General features: G+C 37.3%; 1 protein-coding gene across 1 annotated transcript in view; it reads left to right on the top strand.

Moving 5' to 3' along the window:
* The window catches only part of DNAH9 (dynein axonemal heavy chain 9), a gene marked incomplete at both ends in the record, with an annotated part of 237237 nt that overhangs the window by 94594 nt on the left and 119792 nt on the right, over positions 1-22851 (top strand). The window contains 7 exons of the mRNA XM_083352326.1: positions 1853-2018; positions 3233-3335; positions 4096-4335; positions 13243-13404; positions 13850-14046; positions 19864-20026; positions 21981-22104. Of these exons, the coding sequence (XP_083208452.1) occupies positions 1853-2018; positions 3233-3335; positions 4096-4335; positions 13243-13404; positions 13850-14046; positions 19864-20026; positions 21981-22104 (1155 nt within the window). The remainder of the gene's footprint in view (positions 1-1852; positions 2019-3232; positions 3336-4095; positions 4336-13242; positions 13405-13849; positions 14047-19863; positions 20027-21980; positions 22105-22851) is intronic.

Below are 22851 nucleotides of genomic sequence, written 5' to 3' on the forward strand. Positions count from 1 at the left end.
TCAATTATGTTTTGTTTAAATTGAGAGAGAGAGAGAGAGAGAGAGAGAGAGAGAGAGAGAGAGAGAGAGAGAGAGAGAGAGAGAGAGAGAGAGAGAGAGAGAGCCATATCTTCATGAGATTCAAATGCACGAATGCTGGATGGAAATAAAGCAATTGGGGGTAGCCCAATGTAAAAAGAGCATAGTGGCCTAGGAATAGAAATTGTATTTTTCCTAGATTTGGTATTGTCCTTCAGCCTTCTAAGTCAGCACTGTCTGCATCCACTGAATTTAGGGTTCAATGATTAAAATTCTGTTCAACCCCACTGGACTGTAGCTGAGAAAATATCTCTTACTTTTGTGTTTTAAAGAACATCCTTGTTCGACCTTTCTTATAAGCAGAAGTGAAAGATGCTTGTTATATCTTTGCAACAGCACAAGGATCCGTGCTGGGTCTCTACATTTAAGTGACTTGGGTATTATGCCCATGCAAGCAAGTGTGAATAGACAGATGCAAATAACTAAGTACTGGGAAAGGCAACACGGGAGTGTGATGGTTTGTGTGACATTCAGGAGTTTTTACAGAATGTTTATATTATCCATCGTGGTTAGCAGACTTCCAGCTACAATTAGCTGCCAAGCATAAGGTAAGTCAGGGAAAATACTGCAAAAGGCCACTGAGAGTCCTTGCAAAGTTTCTTCATGTATTAAATTTACCCATGGAGAATTCCACAGCCCATCAGCCTCTAGGAAACACAGCAGATGCTTAATAACTCTAAATACAGTGACTGTTTATTCCAGTATAATTGGGATCTGTGTATCTGTGCTAGACATGTGGCTTATGATATTATTGTGAGGCGCATTCTCAAATTAAAACACTGCTTTCACGAACATGTCATTTAATCTCTCAGTAATTGCATTTCAATTTGATGTATCTCTTCTACACTTGTTAAGACTCTAAAAGGGTTGTTTTCTATGTTAATTAAGCTCTAATTAAATGCTTATTTGAAAACCGTATCTCACTTCCAGAAATTTCAAAATTGTCATGGTGCTAGGTTGTTGAAAGGAGAAAATTCTGCAGAACAGAGGTGTCAGCTTTCACCCAGTGTTTTAAATTCTTTTATGCCCCAAGCTGTCAAAACCTGAGAAATCGGATACGTTGCATGGATGCTAAATGCAAAGCAAAAACCACTTTAATAACCTATAAATATATGATCAGTACAGTGAAAAGCAAATTATAAATCTTTTTTAATTGTTTGCCTACATTATGAAATTCATTATAAAGTACAAGATGCAGATATTTGAAAATATTTTATTCTTGCAGGATTGTTTCTAGCTGCAGCGTTTTACTAAAGTATAGCAGAAAATGCAGTCTTCCATTCTGTCTCCTCTTACTTGGAATTGGGACTCCTTACTTCTGAATAAATGTGTATAGGATTGTACTTTAACAATCTTTGCTATTTTATGTATGTGAAGTGTGTGTATATATATTATGTGTGTGTGTGTATTTATGTGTGTATATATGCCACTACTGTATTTGGTCTTGCCCAAGTTTTTAAGCATCATAACTACAGATTTTTAGATTTGTGATTCATTTCCTGCAGTTCTTATATACAGTTACAGTCTGCTAACCTGTATTTTATTAATCTATGATTCTGTTTTCATGGGCTTGTCTGCTGCTGAAAGTCTTCCTTTGTGAGGAATTATGTGATGTGATCAATCACCACTAGGCTTGATATTGGCATTATTTTTCTTTCGTTTATATTTTTATAGGTGCCTTGTAGCTCAAGTAGATTAATTGGCAGCCTGACAATACAATCCTTATATTAAGAAGTTCACTTTCTAAAAATTCTGAGCCTTTGTTTTCTCATAGCTGTTCTTGAGAAGCCACTGGAAAAAAAGGCTGGAAGGAATTATGGTCCTCCTGGAACAAAGAAACTCATCTATTTCATTGATGATATGAATATGCCTGAAGTTGATACCTATGGAACAGTTCAGCCTCATACACTGATCCGACAACATCTGGACTATGGGCATTGGTATGTTAGGGATGGATAAATTGGTCTATTTTTGATCTAGATCATGGCTTTACACTGAACTGTATTTTGTTTTGACCCAATCTACATTAAAAACAAACAAACATAAAAAGAAACAAAAAAATGTTAGGACTAGTTATGAAGCTAAGTTTTGAATGGATGATTTTGCTTCTGATTTGAATTACTGTTATATGAGTTTATGTATAGCGGTGGCTCAGTGGGTTAGGACGCTGAGCTTGTCGATCAGAAGGTCGGCAGTTTGGCGGGTCGAATCCTGAGTGCCGCGTAGCAGAGTGAGCGCCTGTTATTCGTCCCAGCTTCTGCCAACCTAGCAGTTTGAAAGCACGTAAAAAATGCAAGTAGAAAAATAGGGACGACTACGGTGGGAAGGTAACAGCGTTCCGTGCGTCTTTGGCGTCTAGTCATGCCGGCCACATGACCACGGAGACATCCTCGGACAAGCGCTGGCTCTTCGGCTTTGAAACGGAGATGAGCACCGGCCCCTAGAGTTGGAAACGACTAGCACGCATGTGCGGGGGAACCTTTACCTTTACCTATAGCTCCAGTCTGTTTTCTACCCCTATATATACACCCATGAGTAAGAATCATGTCACAATCTTTGGGCATTAATAATATCTGATGGATACTCTAGCTAAATTTGAACAGTAGATTAATCCAAGCGATGTAGTCAGGTCCTATGGTATCAGCATTCATGAAGATTGAATTTTTCATACCTCCTGTGATGAGCTTCTTTCTTTAGTGCAAAACTCCCAGTAAAACTTCCTGTTTTTATTCTAATGCTGCAGACTATACAAGGTGCAAGCCATCCTTTTCTTTTTTTTATTGGTATATACTGGCTTCTTTTTAGCTTTTTTTCCTTCAGTCTTTCTACCAGCTTTTCTTTTGAATGTAACGTGACTTTAATGAATTAGTCCCATCATGGATATGCATGATTTTAGAGGAATCACCGTCATTATGGAATGCATTGATGTAATGGAAACATATGTGAATTCTAACCTCATCTAGTCCCCTCTGCCCTCAAATTGTACAATCTCTGTTGGGATATTAATTGAAAACAGCTGGGATGCAGCAGGTGCCTAGTGCCCCCCCCCCCCAACATGCTGCTTCAGTCTTGGCAGTGTTTGGCAGGCATACTGCTGTTGTCACTAATAATCTGTGATTAGGATGATGCATTCTTTTTTCTTTTTCTGGCAAAGGTATGACAGAAACAAGCTGTCCCTGAAGGAAATCATGAATGTGCAGTACGTGTCATGCATGAATCCCACTGCAGGCAGCTTTACTATCAACCCACGTTTGCAGGTATTGCTTCCTGATCTAGAACACTGCTGGTTTTGTTAATTACATTCATGTTTTTTCCCGTGCTTGATTAAATTGTGTCCAAGCAAAAAAAAAAAAAAGCTACAGGGATGCAACAGTTTATCTGACACAAATCAAAAGTAAAGGCTTGAGAGGAGAGGAATGGGATGGAGTAGCCAGCAGAAATTAGTAACTGGTTTTCTGGAATGTGCATCCTTTATATAGAACTAATTCATTATTTTCTATATTGCTTTAATACATCAGCGAACCATATCTCTGTGCCTCCGGTTTAGGTCAAATGATTTTATAAGGTTCAATAGAAGAATAAGATAACTGTATTTCAGTACCATGGACAGTAGCACATGGATTTTCCCCACTCAATCCTTGTGATGAATGCAGTCCTTATCACTGCAACTCCATCTCTAAGTGAGGTGGTCATGAAGCAAAATATTATGTGATTGCTCCACTTAGCGACAGCAGTCTCAGGTGCAGTTGTTAAGTTGATCACCTGTGGTCATTAAGCAAGAACATCACATGACCATGACTTATGACCTCTTGCTATCTTCCTATTGACTTTGCTTGTCAGAAGCTGGCTGGGAAGATTGCAAGTGGCAATTGTGTGCTTATGGGACAGTCGTAAATGTGCAACGGTTGTCAAGTGCCAGAATTGCAATTATGTGAACATAATATATATCATTTCTCTTCTATACAATTGCCTATTAATTTCTATTGTGTTTTGTTTTTTTATATTATGTTCTTGCAGCGCCACTTCTGTGTGTTTGCCCTCTCATTTCCTGGGTCAGATGCTCTTTCCACCATTTACAGTACCATCCTAACTCAGCATCTAAAATGGGGGAACTTCTCTGCAGCCTTACAGAAATCATCACAGCAATTAATACATCTGGCTCTTGCTTTGCACATGAAAATAACGGCTACTTTCCTCCCAACAGCTATTAAATTTCACTATAACTTCAATCTTAGGGATTTCTCCAATGTCTTCCAGGTAGGTTGCTTTTTCTTTGGGGAACTATTTATTATTTTGACTGTATTTGCTTAAGGAGGCTAGATTTTGCAAATTAAGTCAAATTATGTTGGCAGTGTACAGCCACATCCTCTCCTAGAGTCAGTTTGCAGTTTGGCAAAACAAAAATAAAAAAAAGTAAAAAGTTTAAAAAAAATTGCAAGAACAAGAAACCAGTAAGTTGTTAAAAAAGTTGCTTTTTCTGTTGTGTGTGTGTATTTCTGCTATTTGTTTTTTTCAGTAAGGAAGAGGGCAGTCCTTCTAATTCATTTTACATATTGCACTAGGAATAATATGATTTCATTGTTGTTGTTGCTTGATTAGTATGATGTGTAATTTTGCCATTGTGGTTTATAAATCATCATTTTGGGCTTTTTTTTGTAAAATTTATTGATTTTATAGTGTTACATTTATATCTTTGAAAAGTAACGTGGCAGCTGAGTTGCAATAATTCAATTGTATACAGATATCATTAGTACAAATCTCAAACTATTACAGTAAATATTACCTCTCTTTTCCTCTTAATATGTACTGTCTCATATTTAAATAATAGACTTCTTATTCTGTCAATCAAATAAAAAATAACTTTCTTACATTTATCAATAGTTTTTAGTTTATATATATATATATATATATATATATATATATATATATATATATATATATATATATATATATATATATATATATATGTTAATTGTTTTAACATTCAATCTTTGAGACAATCAATGACCTAATGATTTTTTCCCAATTTTAATTTTCCATTAATATTTAAAATTAACATTTAATATTTATCACTTCCAAGTTTTAAATAGCCCCAGTTCCCTTTATCACAATTCCTCACAAAATCTGGTGTTCAGGGTACATGTCTTAACTATTTAAGTTCTCACCATCTATATCAACAAATCAATAATACAATAAAATATTCTTATTTTCTAATAATTTCTGTAGACTCTTATTTTGTCACCAGCTGTAAGGAGGGTTTGATAAATTGCTTTCAGCATAGAAAGGATTTGTTCCTGATCTTCATCCATAGGAAAAATCTGTTCCTGATCTTTTTCCATAATGATGTGTTAGACTAGAAGCTTTACAATTAGGGAGTCCAGAAAGAAAGTCTTTTTTTTCATTGAGTAAGGAGCACAGCTAAACTTCTCACAGCTGTTGTTTCAAAGTTACATAAGTCTTCTTTATTTTCTGGGCTGTCAGCCAGGTCTCTTTTAAACAATAACAGGCTGAAATATCAGGTTTAGCCGTAAGATGTCACCCCTACCATTTGAAATTTTCCTTTGAATCCCAAAGTTATTTTAATCTTTTCAGTTTTGTTTCTATTTTATAAGGAAAAATCCAGATCTTCAGTAAAAATAAAAGGGAAAGAATAGAAAATAAAAAATCTTTTAATCCACAAACTTTAGGAAATAAAATTCCGATTGGGATCCAGTTATTTTTTCAACGTTTTAAACTCCCCTGAATAATCAGTCGTCGGTGTTTCTAGAGGGAGGGCTAAAATCTCCCTTCCCTCTCCACAGGGGGAAAAATACTTTAGCAGCTTGCGCAGTTTAAAAAAAGTAGTTAGGATTTAAGAGCTACCACAAAATAGGGTTCAACCATGGCCTCTGTTCTGTATTGGTTGGGTAGTTGTAATGTTTAGGATAAGTCTGGTCCCTTATTATTGCCATCTTTGATCTGTTTTACTATAATGGGTAAGTTTTTAACCTGTACACTACTAGGACTCACTGTGAGTTGGGTGGCTTTATAAATATGGTCTAGAAATGAATGGATGCACGAAAAAATAAATATTTCTGTGGTATCATATGCACATTGTAATATTATCAGTTCATGAAAGAAGTTCAGGCTTTTTGCAATGATTTTATTGTTCTGTGGAATAGGTGTTTCTTCTCCTTTTTATATAATAGTAATTATTTATTTTAAAACTTCTACACACCTTAGCTCTTTCTGAATTTTTCAAAAAAATCCAGTGGTGTCATTTTCTCTTTCACACCATTTAATAATGTGATTTATGACTGCCAAAACTGCAGCTTCTTTTAATACACTATGGATGATCTATTTTAAAACATGCACCATGCAACTTACTGAGAAATATAATTGATTATGATTATTGCTGCATACTGTATTGATTATCTTGTTTTCAATTAAAATAGAATGTGTGAAAAGCAGCCATAGACAGAAAAGCTAAACATAATTTCTTGGGAGTTTGATTTATTCAGGAAGTATTTTACTTCAGTTTAGCAATTTTATTTACTGTCCAAGATTGTTATATGATACAAATATACATATGTAAATATGTAAAATTTAGAATATAATATGACATATAGAAAAATGTATTATAAGATATGCAGTAAACTAGTTAACACATATAACAATAATAAGGAATTACAGTAATTTGATTTGACAGTTCCAGCATTAAACCCACAGAAATTGCAACTAAGAAGAACTTAGCAACCTTTTTTTGTTGCTTTGAGTTACCCTGTGGTAAGATGAGCAGCCAATAAATTTTATAAAAAAATCTTGACTTACGACCACAGTTGAGCCCCAAATTTCTCTTGCTAAATGAGACATTTGTTAAATGAGTTTTACCCCATTTTACGACCTTTCTTGTCACTAGTTGTTAAGCGAATCACTGCAATTATTAAGTTAGTAACAATTGGCTTCCGCCTTGACTTTGCTTGTCAGAAGGTCGCAAAAGGGGATCACGTGACCCCAGGGACACTGCAGCCATCATAAATATGAGTCTGTTGCCAAGTGTCTGAATTTTGATTATGTGACCATGGCGGTGCTGCAATGGTCATAACTGTGAAAAATGGTCATGTCACTTTTTTCAGTGCTGTTGTACTGTTACTTCAAATAGTAAGTAAATGAACTGTTGTAAGTCAAGGACTATCTGTAGTTCAAGAGAACATTCTGCTATTAGAAAATATATTTTTCTCATCTGGCCAACTAATGTCCACCTGGCCAACTAATGCAGAATGCTAAGTTTAGTATATGAAACAGTGCACATGTGTAACTGACTCTATTGATCCTTAAAATCAGTCATTGAGCAGCATTAATATTATGTCCTCTTTGGAAACATAGCTAATATAACACTGAATCTAGCTTGTGAGAAAGCTCATTGATACTGCCTCTTCACAGCTCACTGTATAATAGTTCTCTTGGTAGATTGGGGTCAAAAGACATGTTTTTTTATCTTCAAATAGACTTTTTCCTATCCTTGTTGAAGCAGATACTGAGCTGAAAAGCTGAAAAAATGTAAAGCCATATCTGTGCTCTTCTTCCAAGAAGAATAGAATTTGTCCATATGAATGAACGAAGAGTTTTTTTGTGCAATTTGTTTTCAACCAATACAGTAACAGCAAGATTGTGCATGTGTGTTTGTAGAAGGAAGATCAATTTCCAGGTGCAAAAGTACATTTGGAACATAGCAAAGGACTTAAAATACTGCTATTAAAATATACTCTGAATTACTTTTAATGGTCTTATACAGACAAAACTGCACTCTTTGCTTTTAAAGAGTTTTACTGTTGCAATGGCACATTTATTGCCTGTGGGCCTGGCACATTGAGCTATTGCATTGCTCCTTTTTTGTGCATACACTAATGTCCTTTACTTTGGCAATTTCATGTTAAGGAAGATAACTCCTAAGTATTTAAAATCTTTCCCTTTTCATTTGTTCACTTCTTCAGTAATGATAAGAAATATATTCCAATTATCTATGCAGCTTCTGTCTTTGATGGTAATATTGTAAAAAAAAATAGCAATATTAATTTTGGTATAATTGATATCTAATTTTTCTTTCAACATAGGCTGACCTGGAATAAAGATAAATTAACTGAATCTTCAGCATAGGAAAAGATAGATGTAGGGTTATTCATCAGCATTGGAGGATAGATTTCATGTTTGATCAAATGTGTATGACAGAATTAATATAAAAAAAGAATGAGGAAGACCAGTATACATCCCTGCCTGCCTCATTACTTGTCAGGTATCAGATCAGATATGCATATTTGATCATATATATGTGTGATTGTATACACATACATGTACACACATACATGTACAAACACATAAGTGTGATATCATGTATATTAGCTCATATGATCTGATATAGATATCAGATAACACCTTCATTGATCTGATTCTACCAAAGGGAAAGTATGGACTGTATCAGATATTTTAGATAAACTACAGATTATTAGGACTAATACTTACATGCAAGTCAACTATACTTATCCAATATATGATCTGATATAGATATAATCATATCAGATCAGATGGTGGATAAGTATAGTTGACTTGTATGTAAGTATTAGTTCTAATAATCTATAGCTTATATCTTTTTCATATAATCTGTAGCTTATCTAAAATATCTGACATAGTCCATACTTTCCTTTGGTAGAGTATCAGATCAATGAAGGTGTTATAGAGAGAATGCTGAGGTTAGTTTATAACAGGGCTTTTCAACCAGTGGTACGGGTACCACCTGTGGTACATTGGCATCTGGCAGGTGGTACACGACCATCCTAGAAAAGTGGTAGCGGGGGAGGGAATGAGCTGAACTGGTGGCACCACCGCACAAGCCTGAGCAAGAGATGGCTGGAGCTGCAGGGCTGTCAGGGCTTAGTGGAAGCGCCAGGATCAGCGCTTCTTCGGGGCTGTCAGGGCTCAATGGAAACACCAGGATCAGCACCAGGCTCCAGCTGGAGCTCGGCACTGATCCTGGCGCTTCTGCTGAGCCCAGAAGAAGCGCTGATCAACTGGAATGTTGCAGCAGCTTAAACACCTTAAAATAGAGGATCTGCTGTCACTGAAAGGAGGCTTAACTATAAGTGATGATATTTTTCCACTAAGTGATCAATTTGAACTACTGAACAGGGAGAGTGTGCAAGGATGAGTACTAACACTTCCCCAACCTCTGATGAAAGATTCCACTTCAAAGGAAAGTCAAGCAGGGACAAGATTCACAAACAATAACTCAAACTGTGTTAAGTTTGAATTTTTCACCTGGATTTGTTGGCAAAAAGGTGTCTATTGTAGAGACTGCGTGATCACTTTTTTAAAAAAAAAAACGGTTATTGGACATTAAGGAGAACCTGGAGAAACTTCCCCATTCTCTGGTTAGACCTTTGGATGGTCAGATTGGTAAGGAGCTGAAAAAAACTTCTAGAACAGATTTTAAAGTTCAGATTGACAAAATTAGCATGGTTAAAGCAGACAGAGATCAGATAGCTTCTCCATAACAAGACTTCCCCTGCAATATTTTGTGAATATAAATCAAGCATAGACTGAATTACAGTCAGAAGGTGTTTTTTTTTCTTTTTACCACTCTGTAATCCCTTTTATTGGAATGGTGCCGGGGTGACTGAATGGAGCTGAGCATTTACTGGCCAGATGCTCATCCTGATGCCTACACTGAGTTTGCAGCAGCTATTTTCTCTTTGCCCCCTGATAGAAAAACCTCTGTTGGTGCCTAGGATTGAACTCTCAACCCCCCCAAGTGTGAGGTGAGCGTCTTCACCTCTATGCCACCATGCCGCTCAATTACAATCAGAAGTTAATTTTCTTAAATTGTACTAGATTCTAATGTATCACTAGAAACAAATGGAAATCAGCACTTACACCTTTTAAAGCAGGGGTCTTCAAACTTGGCCCTTTTACGACTTGTGGACTTTAACTCCCAGAATTCAGCGTGATTGATTCCATATGATTTTCTTGAGACAGATGACTCTGGGCCTTTTATCTTTCTTCCCAAGACCCACTTCTGTCCCCATAATTATGACAGGCATGTGATGATCTTAGCTTTCAACTAGTCAATGATGGGAAGCAGTGATACTAGTGAAATTGATAAGGGGTCCTAACAGTTACCAGATATTGTTAGTACATACAGTTAAAATGCATGAAACCTGAGAATGAGAGATCCTTAAGATGAATACTTATAATTCATATTGCTGAGTATATGGGCAAAATGATGTGTTTACACTTTATTTTCAAGTAGTTGAATTTCCTTACTATTATCTTAGCTAGCTAAGATCCTTAATCTTAGCAATTAACGTGGATTTAGGGTGATATTATTTGTTATTAATTAATGTCTTCTATCCATCCTATAAATATATCCCTGTCAGGATATATTTGAGGAGTGTGTGCTGGGCTTGATGTTAAAATACAGAGAATCTGACTTAATTCTGACTCTATATGCCTATTTTAATCATTGGTATTTTCTGATCAGTAGATCATTCCACTGCATCAATTAAATGATAAGGGAATCAGTTATGAAGAATATGACTAGCTGTGCCCTCTCTGATTTGGAATGGAATGAGCCCAAAATCCTCAGCCTTTGGTCTTTTTGAGTGATTGAACCTTGGATCATATGATATAAAGAAGACAAGAGTGCCATTACTCATAATTGGAGCGCTTTCCCCTTATTGTTGATCAACCATAAGTTATTCTAACATTGCTTGGGTTAAGGAGGTTGGGATATAAACCGAAGCTTCACTTGCTTTAGACATGGTAGTATTGGATTTGCCTGTTCTCTTAAATAAGACAGCTTTATTCTTATCACATAAACTGTACTATCCTTGGATTTATATGATGGGGTTGTGCATAGCAGATTTCCTATGGTTAATTGCTATAGAATAAAAATCAGAAAGAGTGTTCTACATGCTTCCTCACCAAAGAAGATTAGTAATTCCAAATGTTCCCACTTAAAAAGTACCCTAATAGCATCTCTTAAAACTTGGCTAATTCATTTAAATGCTTCTTGTTGAAATAATGCTTGCTCATGTACAGTCAGATTTCAAGCCTCCTTTAGAATTTTTGAATTAGGATTTAGAAATAACATATTTTAAATACATACATGTTATTACATCAATAGGTATTGTTAATAGGTACAATTAAAATTTATTTCTTTTTAAAAGAGACACCTGCTTGTGCATTCTAAAGGGCACATTGTAAACTTGCCACAATTATCTGATAATAATTAATGCAAGCTCTAGGCAACACCCGCCTTGTTAAACTTTCTTTTTTTAAGTTATCACCACTTAGTCTAATACGTTAGTTCTTTTTCTTCCTACAAAAGGATAAGGAACTTTAGTAATGTGGTTAACTTAAGGCAAGACTGAATCTGAGGCAATAATGTAGCCTCCATTTTTGCAGTTTGCAGTTTAAATCAGCACAGGATAAAGAGTTTAGTGAACAACAAGCCTATGTAATCTACTTTTAAACCATTTGGGGAATCCTGGACCTAATTATTATTGAATAATTCCACTTTAATCAGAAATGTGTGTGTGGAGAGAGAGGGGTAGGTAGGTAGGTAGGCTTCTTTTGTCATAGAACGCTCAGAACGGAGTTCCGGCACCCTTTTTGGATGGAACCTTGTAGGGTAGGCAAGGCGGGTTGTATGACATGTGTGAGTTCTGGCACACATGTCATACAAGACATATATATGTCTCTTCCCTCCCTAATGCAGCTGACAAAGTGAGAAAAAGCCTGTGGCCTAGAGGTTAAAACAATTGCCTACCATGGTTAGCAGCCCAGGTTCGAATCTCAGAAGGGTGTGATTGACTGATGAGAGCAAAGAAGCTTGAAATAGCTATATCAGTCTCCCTTTAATTCTTTGTCAGCAATCCAAATTTATTATATATATATATATGTTATATGTGTGTGTGTGTGTGTGTGTGTGTATGTATATATATATATGTGTGTATATATGTATATATATGTATAAAAGTGGATATGACAAAAGTAATATACAGTACAAAGTACCTAACCTTCACTTTCCTTACATAAATATTCAACCCAATTCTAAATTCATTGTCCCAGTGAGAATTGTCACTTCATATTGAAAATGTAAAATGATACTAATATTAGAGTTAGGGTTAGTGTTGGAACTGAGCTTCCTAAAATAAGTTCCCTTCGCTTTCAAAAAATGTGAGCTTTTTTTTTAAATATAAAAAAGCTATTCTCCTCCTTGTATAAACAAATTATTACCATACCATTATTTTTTTGTTTATATTTGCAGTTTGTTCCTGAGTGTTAGTCGAAATGTAAAACCAGCTACTGTGAGGCAATTTACCCTTAAATCTGAGAAAAGAATAAACATTTAAATTACTTCCCATTGACTTGTTACCTCTCAATACAATTAATTTATGTTAGGTTAAGGTAAAGGTAAAGGTTCCCCCACACATGCGTGCTAGTTATTTCCAACTCTAGGGGCTGGTGCTCATCTCCGTTTTAAAGCCGAAGAGCCAACGTTTGTCCAAGGATGTCTCTGTGGTCATGTGGCAGGCATGACTAGACACCAAAGGTGCATGGAACACTGTTACTTTCCCACGGTAGTGGTCCCTATTTTTCTGGGATGAGTAACAGGCGCTCACTCTGCTATGCAGCACTTGGTATTCTACCTGCCAAACTGCCGACCATCTGATCAACAAGCTCAGTGTCCTAACCCACTGAGCCACCGCGTCCCTAATGTTAGGTTAGTCTTGTTTTATTATCTATGATAATGTGATGAGCTTTCATTTTACATTTTCAATATGGAGTGACAATTCTCATTGGGACAATAAATTTAGAATTGGGTTGAATATTTATGTAAGGAAAGTGAAGGTTAGGTACTTTGTATATTACTTTTGTCATATCCACTTTTATACATGTACTGATGCCTTATATATTTGCTTGCTTAGGATTATGCTATCATGTACAGAAACAGCTTAACATGGATGGATGCCAGTTTAATGTATGTCACAGAAATCAAGACATACAAGCAGACTGGAAGTGACATTACTCAGCAAGAGCAGGAACAACCATATGGATTGATTGTGGTTGTATGGCTAATCCACCCAGAAAGCAGATTGTATCATCATCTGTATTTCTCTTCCTCAGGGCATTCTGTTTTCAACTCCTGAATGTTTAAAGATTCCTCAGGATTTGGTAATGCTATATTTACATGAATCCAGTCGTGTTTACCGTGACAAGATGGTTGATGACAAGGATTTGGTTGTTTTTGATAAAATGCAGGCAGAGGCAGTGAAGAAGTTCTGTGAGGTAAGTCTTCAATCACTCACCAAAAACAAAATGAGTAATATGTGCATTGCAAAAAAGCAAAGCTTATTTAACCATTGTATGGTTCCTCCTTATCATAAAGAAGAAACGTTGCACCATTTAGAAACATTTATAGTTTCCAAATTGTTATGGGTGTTATGAGGCTTCCTGCTTCACTGTCATAGGAATTGAAAGTTTGGGTTAAGATAACCCTTTGAAATGTGTCTTCTAGGGCTGACAAACAATCATTACATATCAATGCAAAAGAGAAGTATATGATATGTATGGTCTGTAAGAAGGTTTGGGTGATTGGAAGATCCTAGGTATTACATTTTATGTAACCTTCTCCCTAGAATTGAGAGACTGCAATGGCTAATGCTTGATGACATTTTTGTTTGCTGCATCTCTGCTACACTGGAACACTGTGTTTTATTTTTTCTCTTCTTAGGACATAGAGGAAACTTTGGAACAGGCCAAGAAGATGAATATATACTGCCATTTTGCAAAAGGGGTAGGGGAACCCAAATACATGCCCGTTCAGAACTGGGAATCACTGAGCCAGATTCTCACGGAAGCTTTGGAGAACCACAATGAAGTTAATGCTGCCATGAACCTGGTGCTATTTGAAGACGCCATGTGCCACATGTAAGGGAAGTTTTGATTTTCAGATAATTGTGATTTTCCTTAGATACTGTAGGTCCTGGGTGGTATCCACAGAAATAGGAACAATGGGTGACCTTCTACAAGAAGTCCTGAATTCATTGTTTATACAGAGGATCTTGACATGTTTTTCTCAATTTTTCAGCTATATCAGGGGTGTCAAACTCAATTTCATTGAGGGCCGCATCAGCATTGCGGTTGCCCTCAGGGGGCTGGGTGGGTGTGGCCTGGGTGGGCATGGCCTACTGGGTGGGTGTGGCTAAAGTGTGTATGGCCTACTGGGTGGGCGTGGCCAGCTCTACAACATTCAGGCCAAGGCAATGGGGGCCGTTCTCTCAGTTTCCAGGATGGCTTTGCGGGCCGCATGAAACCACTTCATGGGCCGGATCCGGCCCCCGGGCCTTGTGTTTGACATGTCTGAGCTATATAAAAGGAAGGCTCCATGGTTTAGCACAATACCAATCGCCTTCCATTAATTACTATTTTTCTAAGAAAGGGGTGCTGGGATCCATGCTTGCAAATGTAAATGAGGGCCAATAAAACATTGTTTTATGTAGTTGTGTTACTTGTCAACCCTTATCCCAGGATTTAAGGACTGTGTTTCAGTTGTAAGTGGGTTTTGTCCAAGAAATAAATAACCTAAGTTGGTTTTGAGCGTAAGTACTTCAACTTATTCTCTCATCTGTTACAAAATACTCCTTCCATTAGAAACAAGGGCAAAGGGCAAGCTGACTGTTTCTCCAACTCCAGGCAGCAAATTCAGTCATGATCACAAAAGCAAACAATTCACACAGTCCTTAGTTCTTGCTACTTATATCTTTCTGTTGGAAGTGAGACATCCCTTCACTTCCCACACCAGAGGGCCTTGTGACTTAATACAATTGGACTGCTGTGCATGTCACAGGGCTTTTGTTCCATTTGGCTACTAGCAAGTATTTTATCTTCAGTAGTTCAATGTCAACCAGGTTGTGTTAGGACCTGGTATTCAGTGTTTAGAAGCAGGTCCCCACAGTGAATTTGCATGCTAGGCTTATAAAATAAAATTTTCTTTCAGAGACTCTGCTTAGTGCTAAGGCACCCAGCTCTATTCTTTCTAATAATACACTTGTTCTCCCTTGAAGAGCAGACAATGTGACTGAAAACCAATTTGCATAACTCTTTATGGGACTAAATTTTCAATCTGGGCAAAAGAGGGTTTGGACTTTTCATCTGCCCAAATTAAAAGTGATCTCATCTCTATATTATTTGTTTTTCTGTCGCTCTGTCATCTGCCTGTATCTGTCTATCCATCTATCAAAACTAGGTAGCAAAGGAAAAATGAATAACATAATAATTGTAAAACAAACCAACCCAAACTAAGGCCTTGTTGTTAAAAATCTCAGTGGACCCTCACCACACATCCCTATCTGAGCATGAGAAACTAGTAGCCTACCTCTAATGCCAGGCTTCATAGCTTTCCAAAAACCACTAAGCTTGGGGCTTTCTGTACCTCTGGGGGAGTTATCTCCATAGGATAGGTGACATTAAAAAGAAAGCACATTTTTAGCACCCACCAGGTGAAAGTGTGGAGACGACTCTACCAGATTTGTAGGGATGGGCAGAAACCATCAAGGAAAAGCAATCTTTCAAACAACTTTGCACCATGTTACGCAAAGATGAAAATCAGTACCTTGAATGGCACCCTGCTAGGACATAATGCAGTTCCTGTAGAAATGAAGTGATGTGAGTATACTTTTATTGCCCAATACTACATGTGCTACTTTATGCTGGATCAGCTGAAGTGTCTGAATGCTTTTCAAGGGTAGTCTCATGCAGATCTCATTGCAGTAGTCGGTCAAGAAGAGACTGGCACAAATAACTTGAGTAATGCCTCTCAATCTAGGAGTGGCTCAACTAGTGCACAAGCTGTATTTGTGTAAAGGCTTTTGGGGCCACAGCTGCCACTTGCCACAGTGTATACCTCAATGAGAATGAATGATGGAAAATCATCAGATATGGGGAGTCCTAAAACCCATAGTTGCACAGTCTTGTCACGGTTGGGTTGAAGCAGACACTGCAAAAACACTGACAGTATAACTTGGATGGTGCAGGGCAGAGAGAGGTACAATTGAGTGTCATCAGTATATCAACGAAACTTAACCCCATGCCATTAGATAACTTATCCAGTAGTTTCAGTTAGATATCAATTAGGGCTAAGGAGAGAGTTGAAACTTGTGGCTCCACACATAGCAGAAGCCTAGGGCTAGACCTCCTTCCCCTCATTAACACCATCTGGAAGGGTCCACAGAAGAAGGAAGAAAAGCACTGAAGAACAATGCTACCAACTCCCAAACCCCTCAGCTCTGAAGGGTATCATAACCAATGGTGTGAAAAATTACTCAGAGATCAAGAAGGGAGAGAATGGGTAACTATTTCCATCCTGAGCATACTACAAGTATGATCAATGCTGTCTCATTGTATTTTGGCCTGAACCCCAACTGCAGTGGTTTCAGGTAATCAGTCTTCTCCAGAATCCTTGGAAAGTGCTGGTTGTCCTCTTCTTAAGGGTCTCTTGAGGACGGACTAACCATCATCTTCTTCAAGGCAGGCAGAACTACTCATTCTTGCATTCCATCATTTGAACTCATCTATTTGTCACCCTGATTAGCCAGGAGAGACATGGATCAAACACATAGGTAATAGACTTCAACATTTGAAGAACCTCATCCACTTCCTCAGAAGTAACTGGGTCAAACTTAATCTGGATAAGAGGACAAGACTGATGATTCCAACCCAGAATGGATCTGAGTGACTTTATTTGTCACATATTGGATCTAATCCTCACAAGAACCTTACAAGGGATTCTCCAATTTCTGCTTCTCCAGGCGGGACCAAGCCACCAAAGTCAGCTGCTGGGCATTTATTTGCAGATCCATTTAATACAAGCAGAGCAAAATAGTATTTGGATTGAAATGCAATGGCACTGAAGCAGTTGTAGTGATTTGGCTTCTGCTCATAGTCTGGAAAATCAATTGTGAGCATGCCCATCCATTTAAAATGTGCACAATGGTCTTTTTATAGGAAAAGGAAAGATTAGGAAAGATTATTTATTTAAACAGTGAAGATCTTTTGGATAGCAGCTTCATATTCCAGCATTCTTTGCCTAAGGAGACACGTACAAAACCTATCTTTATAATATTTTCAGAATATGTAAAAATCTTTCTTATTCCTCTTCTAAAAACACACTTATTTAATGAGTCTGTAAAAACAACAACCCACATTTCTGTATTTTCTGACTCAGTTTCTGTCTCATTGGTAGCATTAGCCAATCTACAATATTTGGTTTTATTGTTGGTGTGTGAGTTTTGTTTTTCATGCTGGTTTATGCTGAAGCTTCAGTTCATTAAAAAAAAAACCTCCTTCAAACTTCACATGGTAGGAACTGAATGTTAGACATAGAAGATATAGTAGAATTCTTAATCCTTGAATCATTGGCTCAGAAGTTGATATCCATCTTTGCCAATCAGCAAAAGATTGCCCTGCATGTCCTCATCCTTAATAATTACTGGATTTTGTCAAAATTGCTCAAGAACAATTTCTTGGAATGTAGGTAGTCAGATATTGGTGATATTATGTGTCACAAGAATGGCAGAGATGAAAGAGGTAGTTTGCTTGTGTGTATGTGTGTATAATTATTATACATGTGTATTATTACACATGTACATGTGTGTGTGTGTGTGTGTGTGTGTGTGTGCGCACGTGCATTATGAGACAAATTATTTCCGGGCATCAGGGGGAAAATATAGGAAATTTCACTCTGACGTTTCCATGTCATCTGTGGACTGCATCCACTTAAGATTTCCATGCAGTGAAAACTGTGTAACCAGGTTCCCATTCTCATAGACACTGCATCTTGGTTAATTAGAAACCGTCTTCAACCTTCCCATTCATTATGGGGAAACAGGTTGGAGCAAGTACCTTTCATACCTTTCTCCTCCCTGCCCCAGTCTTCTCAATAAGTATGAAAATGTGTGGGCAACAGAAAGAACAATATGTTGCCAGCCAGAATGCACTGTTAAGTTCCAGTGATTATCTCATTTGATTCAATTTAATTCAACGAGTAGAGAGGGCTTCAGAAAGAATAGAATCATTCCCGAAATAAAGTCATAAATAAAAGCAGGAGGCTGGATCTGTGCCCCTGGAGTGGAGATGAGTCATGAAACTCAGATTGTTGTCCTTTCTAACAACATGAAAGGCATGGTGTGAAAGGGTCAGTACATGGGGACAATAAGTGCCATTGTTTATAAAACTTAATAATAGCATCTGAGATGAATGGAATTCAGATACTATTCAGGAATGCCGGGGCGCTTATAATAAAGCCATCCCCAATGTAGTGTGAGAGGCATTCTAGTTTAGAGATCTTATTGTCATTGAAAATATTTTCTTTACCATTCCTATGTAACAAACCGAAAGTACATAACCTGTAACCTTTCTTTGTCCAGGCTCTTCTGCAATTCTTTAGCAAGGAGCCTAGCAACCACTACTGTTGTGCATGCCACTAAAAGATACTTTCTTGCATTTATCTCTAACCCCTCTGGTTCCTAATTTAAGTGAACATCTTTGCCATAACAAACTTGATAACAAGCTTGTTGATTATTCCTAGCTTTTTAAAACTCTGGTAACAATCAGGAAAGGGAAGTGGTCTAATTCATGAATGGAAATGAGCAGCCGTATTAGAACTCAGAACTCAAGCTATTTTCCAGCTATTGGATAGATACCTTGTCTGGAAAAAAAAATGCCAAAGGTAGGCATTACTACATTAATTAGGTTTTGTATCTGAATCAGATAAGACAACCAGATGAGCCTCTCTCTGAAAGGTGGGGTTATGGTAAGTGCCCATCACTCTCCAGGATGACAAAGCAACAATTTGAAATAATTGTGATAAATGCAGATGCCACATGGTGGCCAGCAGGCCAAATAAAGGGAAAAAACCCCCCTCGGAACCTGATGACTTCACAGCAGCTGTGAATTCTTGACACAAGTACAAAACGAGAATTAATTGGTAATTGCCATATCTCAAGAAGTTACTCTCTCATTCTGCTTTCTTGGTTCCCAAGTCAGGACTTTACCCATTAAGAAATATCCTCCTAATCATAAGAAAACAAACAAGCAGGCTTCTGAGTCGAGAATTATATCTGCGGTATATTTTAGGCACATAAGTTAAAAACATTTGGCTAACCGAAACTCTTTTGACAAGATCTAGCAGACATGTAAATTTAAATGGTATTTTAAGGAGACTCAAATGAACATAATTAGGTTGGTATGTGTCAGAGACATGGCAAAAGTTAATTGATGTGGCTAAAATGGGCATTAATAATTAGTTTTGGGGAAAAACTCACAAGACTACCCAGCTGGAACTGATAATGAGATTTTCCATTGACAGCCCTTCAGGAGGCCAGGCCAGAAGTCAGATCCTGCAAGGATTATAGGAACTTTATTGTTGTAAGATATAATAAACAGAATCTTAAAAGCCTGACAGAGGTATCTTCCACCCACTCTTATATCAAACAGGATGAGGACAGTGTTATCTTGAATTTCTTTCTTAGCCCATCTTCTTTCCAAGGACTAAGTTGAAGATTGTTTATGATTTTTTGCTTGTCTTGTTCAAGATTATCTCTGTACTCCTCTGTGCTAATCAAGACACATAATGACGTAAGATTTTGCAAGGTTTGAATCTAACAGATTAGTCCATGTGCCATATATTGATATTTATTCCTCAGAAGAAAGGTTAAATGTGAAATGATTGTGTATCTTTTTGTTCAGTTGCCGAATCAACCGTATCTTGGAATCTCCCAGAGGGAATGCTCTGCTGGTGGGTGTTGGCGGAAGTGGCAAACAGAGTCTGACAAGATTGGCAGCTTTCATTAGCTCTCTGGAGATTTTCCAAATCACCTTGAGGAAAGGCTATGGGATTCCTGATCTGAAGGTGAGAGGCTTATAAACAAGAAGAGCCTAACCATAGCCTCTAAGCTAATAGGGTTTCAAATGTGGCAAATAGTTCTTTGAATTATACCTGAAAGCCAACTGGAACCAGTGCATTCACAGAACTTGGCATTACCTGAGCAAGGTGTGATTAACCTATGGCTGGTTGTGCCACTGCATTCTATACAAAAGGTAGTTTCTGAATAGATTTCAAGGGCAGCTCCATATAGAATGCATTGCAGTAGTGCATCTGTGAGTTGACCAAGATATGTGCCACTGTGAGAAGGGCTTTCTAGTTCAGAAAAGATACAATGGCATACAAGGTGACTGTGCAAAAGCCCTCCTATCTACATTTCTCACCTACTACTTTCAAGCAGGACCCCAATTCCAGGAGCAATCCCAGATTGTTCAGTAGACCCAAATGGGAAAGTACATGCCCAATCAGGGTTAAAGATAGAAGGTCCTCAGTAGTAACACACACAACCATTCAGTCTTACTAAAAGTGAGTCTGAGCTTGTTCCTACACCTCCCATACTCTCATTACTTCCAGCTACTAGGTCTAGGACATGAGGTCAACTATGTAGCTCAGCCAATTCCAGGGATGAAATGCATAGCTGAGTACTATTACCAAACTGATGATGCCTAATCAAGAATTGATGGATGATCTGTCCCTGTGACTTCATGTAAATGTTAAATTAAGAAATACTGTCACATAACTATAACCATAATCATAAACAAAATTGCTTGGACTTGCTATAATGAATGCCATGATAGAGTAGTCACTATAATGCATTGGTATTTGTAGAAAAATTATAATTTCTGAGTTTTCAGAAAGTGGTATAATCACACTGAAACAGTGGTTGAAAATGATGACATTAACATTTTATGTCATTTACGTATAAAAACTGCTTGCCATTTGGAATACAACACGGCAGGTATAAGAATAATTGAAAGAAAAGAGTAATTTTTGTGGATGTGGCAATACCCAGGAACAAATAGAACTGAGCAAAAAAAGATTGGAAAAAGTTACAATTCTTCACTAGATTGTTCACTAGTGGCACTAGAGAGTGAACAATCAAAATAGATTATGGAAAAGATCTTGCAAAATCATCCCTATAGTTTTTGGTGCATTAGACAGCATAACAAGCACACATATTTTTACAGGAAGTAAATATTTTCACTTTATCAACTGCAGATTTACAAAAAAAGCACCCTGCTCATGTTACATCTTAACACTAATAATTCCTTGTTTCCTAGCTGGGACTCGCATTTTTAAAGAACATTAGTAAAAAATGTGGTTTCTCCTCCCCCTCCCCCTCCCCCATCCAGGAATATATAACTAAGTTACCTCAGAATACATGTAGGAGTGGTTTACTTGAAAGTTATTCTCAGTCAGAATCTGTAAATGGTAAACTAAACTTGTTGAGCAATAATGCTCAGCTGTAACTTTCCCAGGAAGGATATTTTCATTGGAGAGTATCTCTTTCCCCTTTGTTTTCTGAGGTGATCTAGGACCATGGTGGTGATAACCTTCTTGAATGTTTAATTCAGAATAACTGATTCTGTTCTAAGTTCACCTCAGATTGATAGCACAACAAATAATGAGGGAATTTGAGTTTAGCACCTTTTTTAATTAAAAAACAAGGTTATGAAGATGTATTTAAAAACATATGAATGTTCCAAGAGAGAAAAAAAGTTTCCATTACAATAGTAGGGATTGGTCTCCTAATGAAAAGGACTTTATACAGATTCTTTAAAGGGAGTTACAGTAGAGACTGTGTTTATGTATTTCCTTCAACTTGTTTTGTGTACCCCATGATCAGTAGTGTGATTTTAAAGGTGTGGTCTTGACTCTAAGAAACCAATGAATTTTCAATGTAATAGTACCCAAGATGACTTGAGTCTCCTCTTAAAGCTGTTGTCTAAAAATTGGATCTGAAATATTCATGTACTTACAGGCTGACTTAGCAGCACAATATATTACAGCAGGAATGAAGAATGTGGGCACTGTGTTTCTTCTGACTGATACTCAGCTGGCTGATGAGAGATTTTTAGTTCTGGTAAATGACTTGCTAGCTTCAGGTATGTATTCATAGCAATTTCAATTTCATTTGTAGGAAAAAGGAAACTAGAGTTGTGAAAAACTTGCTCCAGAATGTCTGAGTTCACACAACATGCTGGCTAGACTGAAATGGGGTTGGTTGGGTTGTGGCTCAGCATGTTGTGGGAACCTGGCCTTTGGATTAGCACGTTGTGTGCCCCAGGTATATAATTAAGGATAGGACACAGCATCATGTGTGACTATGCCACGAAGCTATCAGATGTATACAACAAATTTACATGTAACTTCCAGCACCGTTATTTGCCACATAGCAGTTTCCATCACCCTTGTTCTATTTATATGCATATAAATATTTCTGCTTAGAATTCTAAATTTGAGGCAACCCATTTAAAGTATTAATTTCAACTTCCTGGTCAGGGCAGAATCCAAATTAAAGCACCATAGAAAAGTGGGTGGCTAGACTTGCTTGAATATCTGCCTCTCTGGTAATAAGTTCTAATATCAAGCTCCTCTTCAAAAATCTGGAATCTGCCTTGCTGTAATTTAAATCCATTATCCTGCGGTGCAATAAAATATAGTTCTTGATCTTCCGCATGACAGCTTTTCATATATTTGAAAGTGATACCATATATTTGTTCACTGTTCTCTTGTAAAGGCTAAACGTTCACAGCTACTTCAGTCTCTCTTCGTAAAACTTAATTTCTAAGCATTGTGCTTCTTTAAACCAATTCCAGTTTGTTTGAATTCTTCTTCAAATGTGGGGCCAA

This window comes from Vipera ursinii, assembly GCF_947247035.1.
Source record: "Vipera ursinii genome assembly, chromosome: 2".
Lineage (NCBI taxonomy): Eukaryota > Metazoa > Chordata > Lepidosauria > Squamata > Viperidae > Vipera > Vipera ursinii.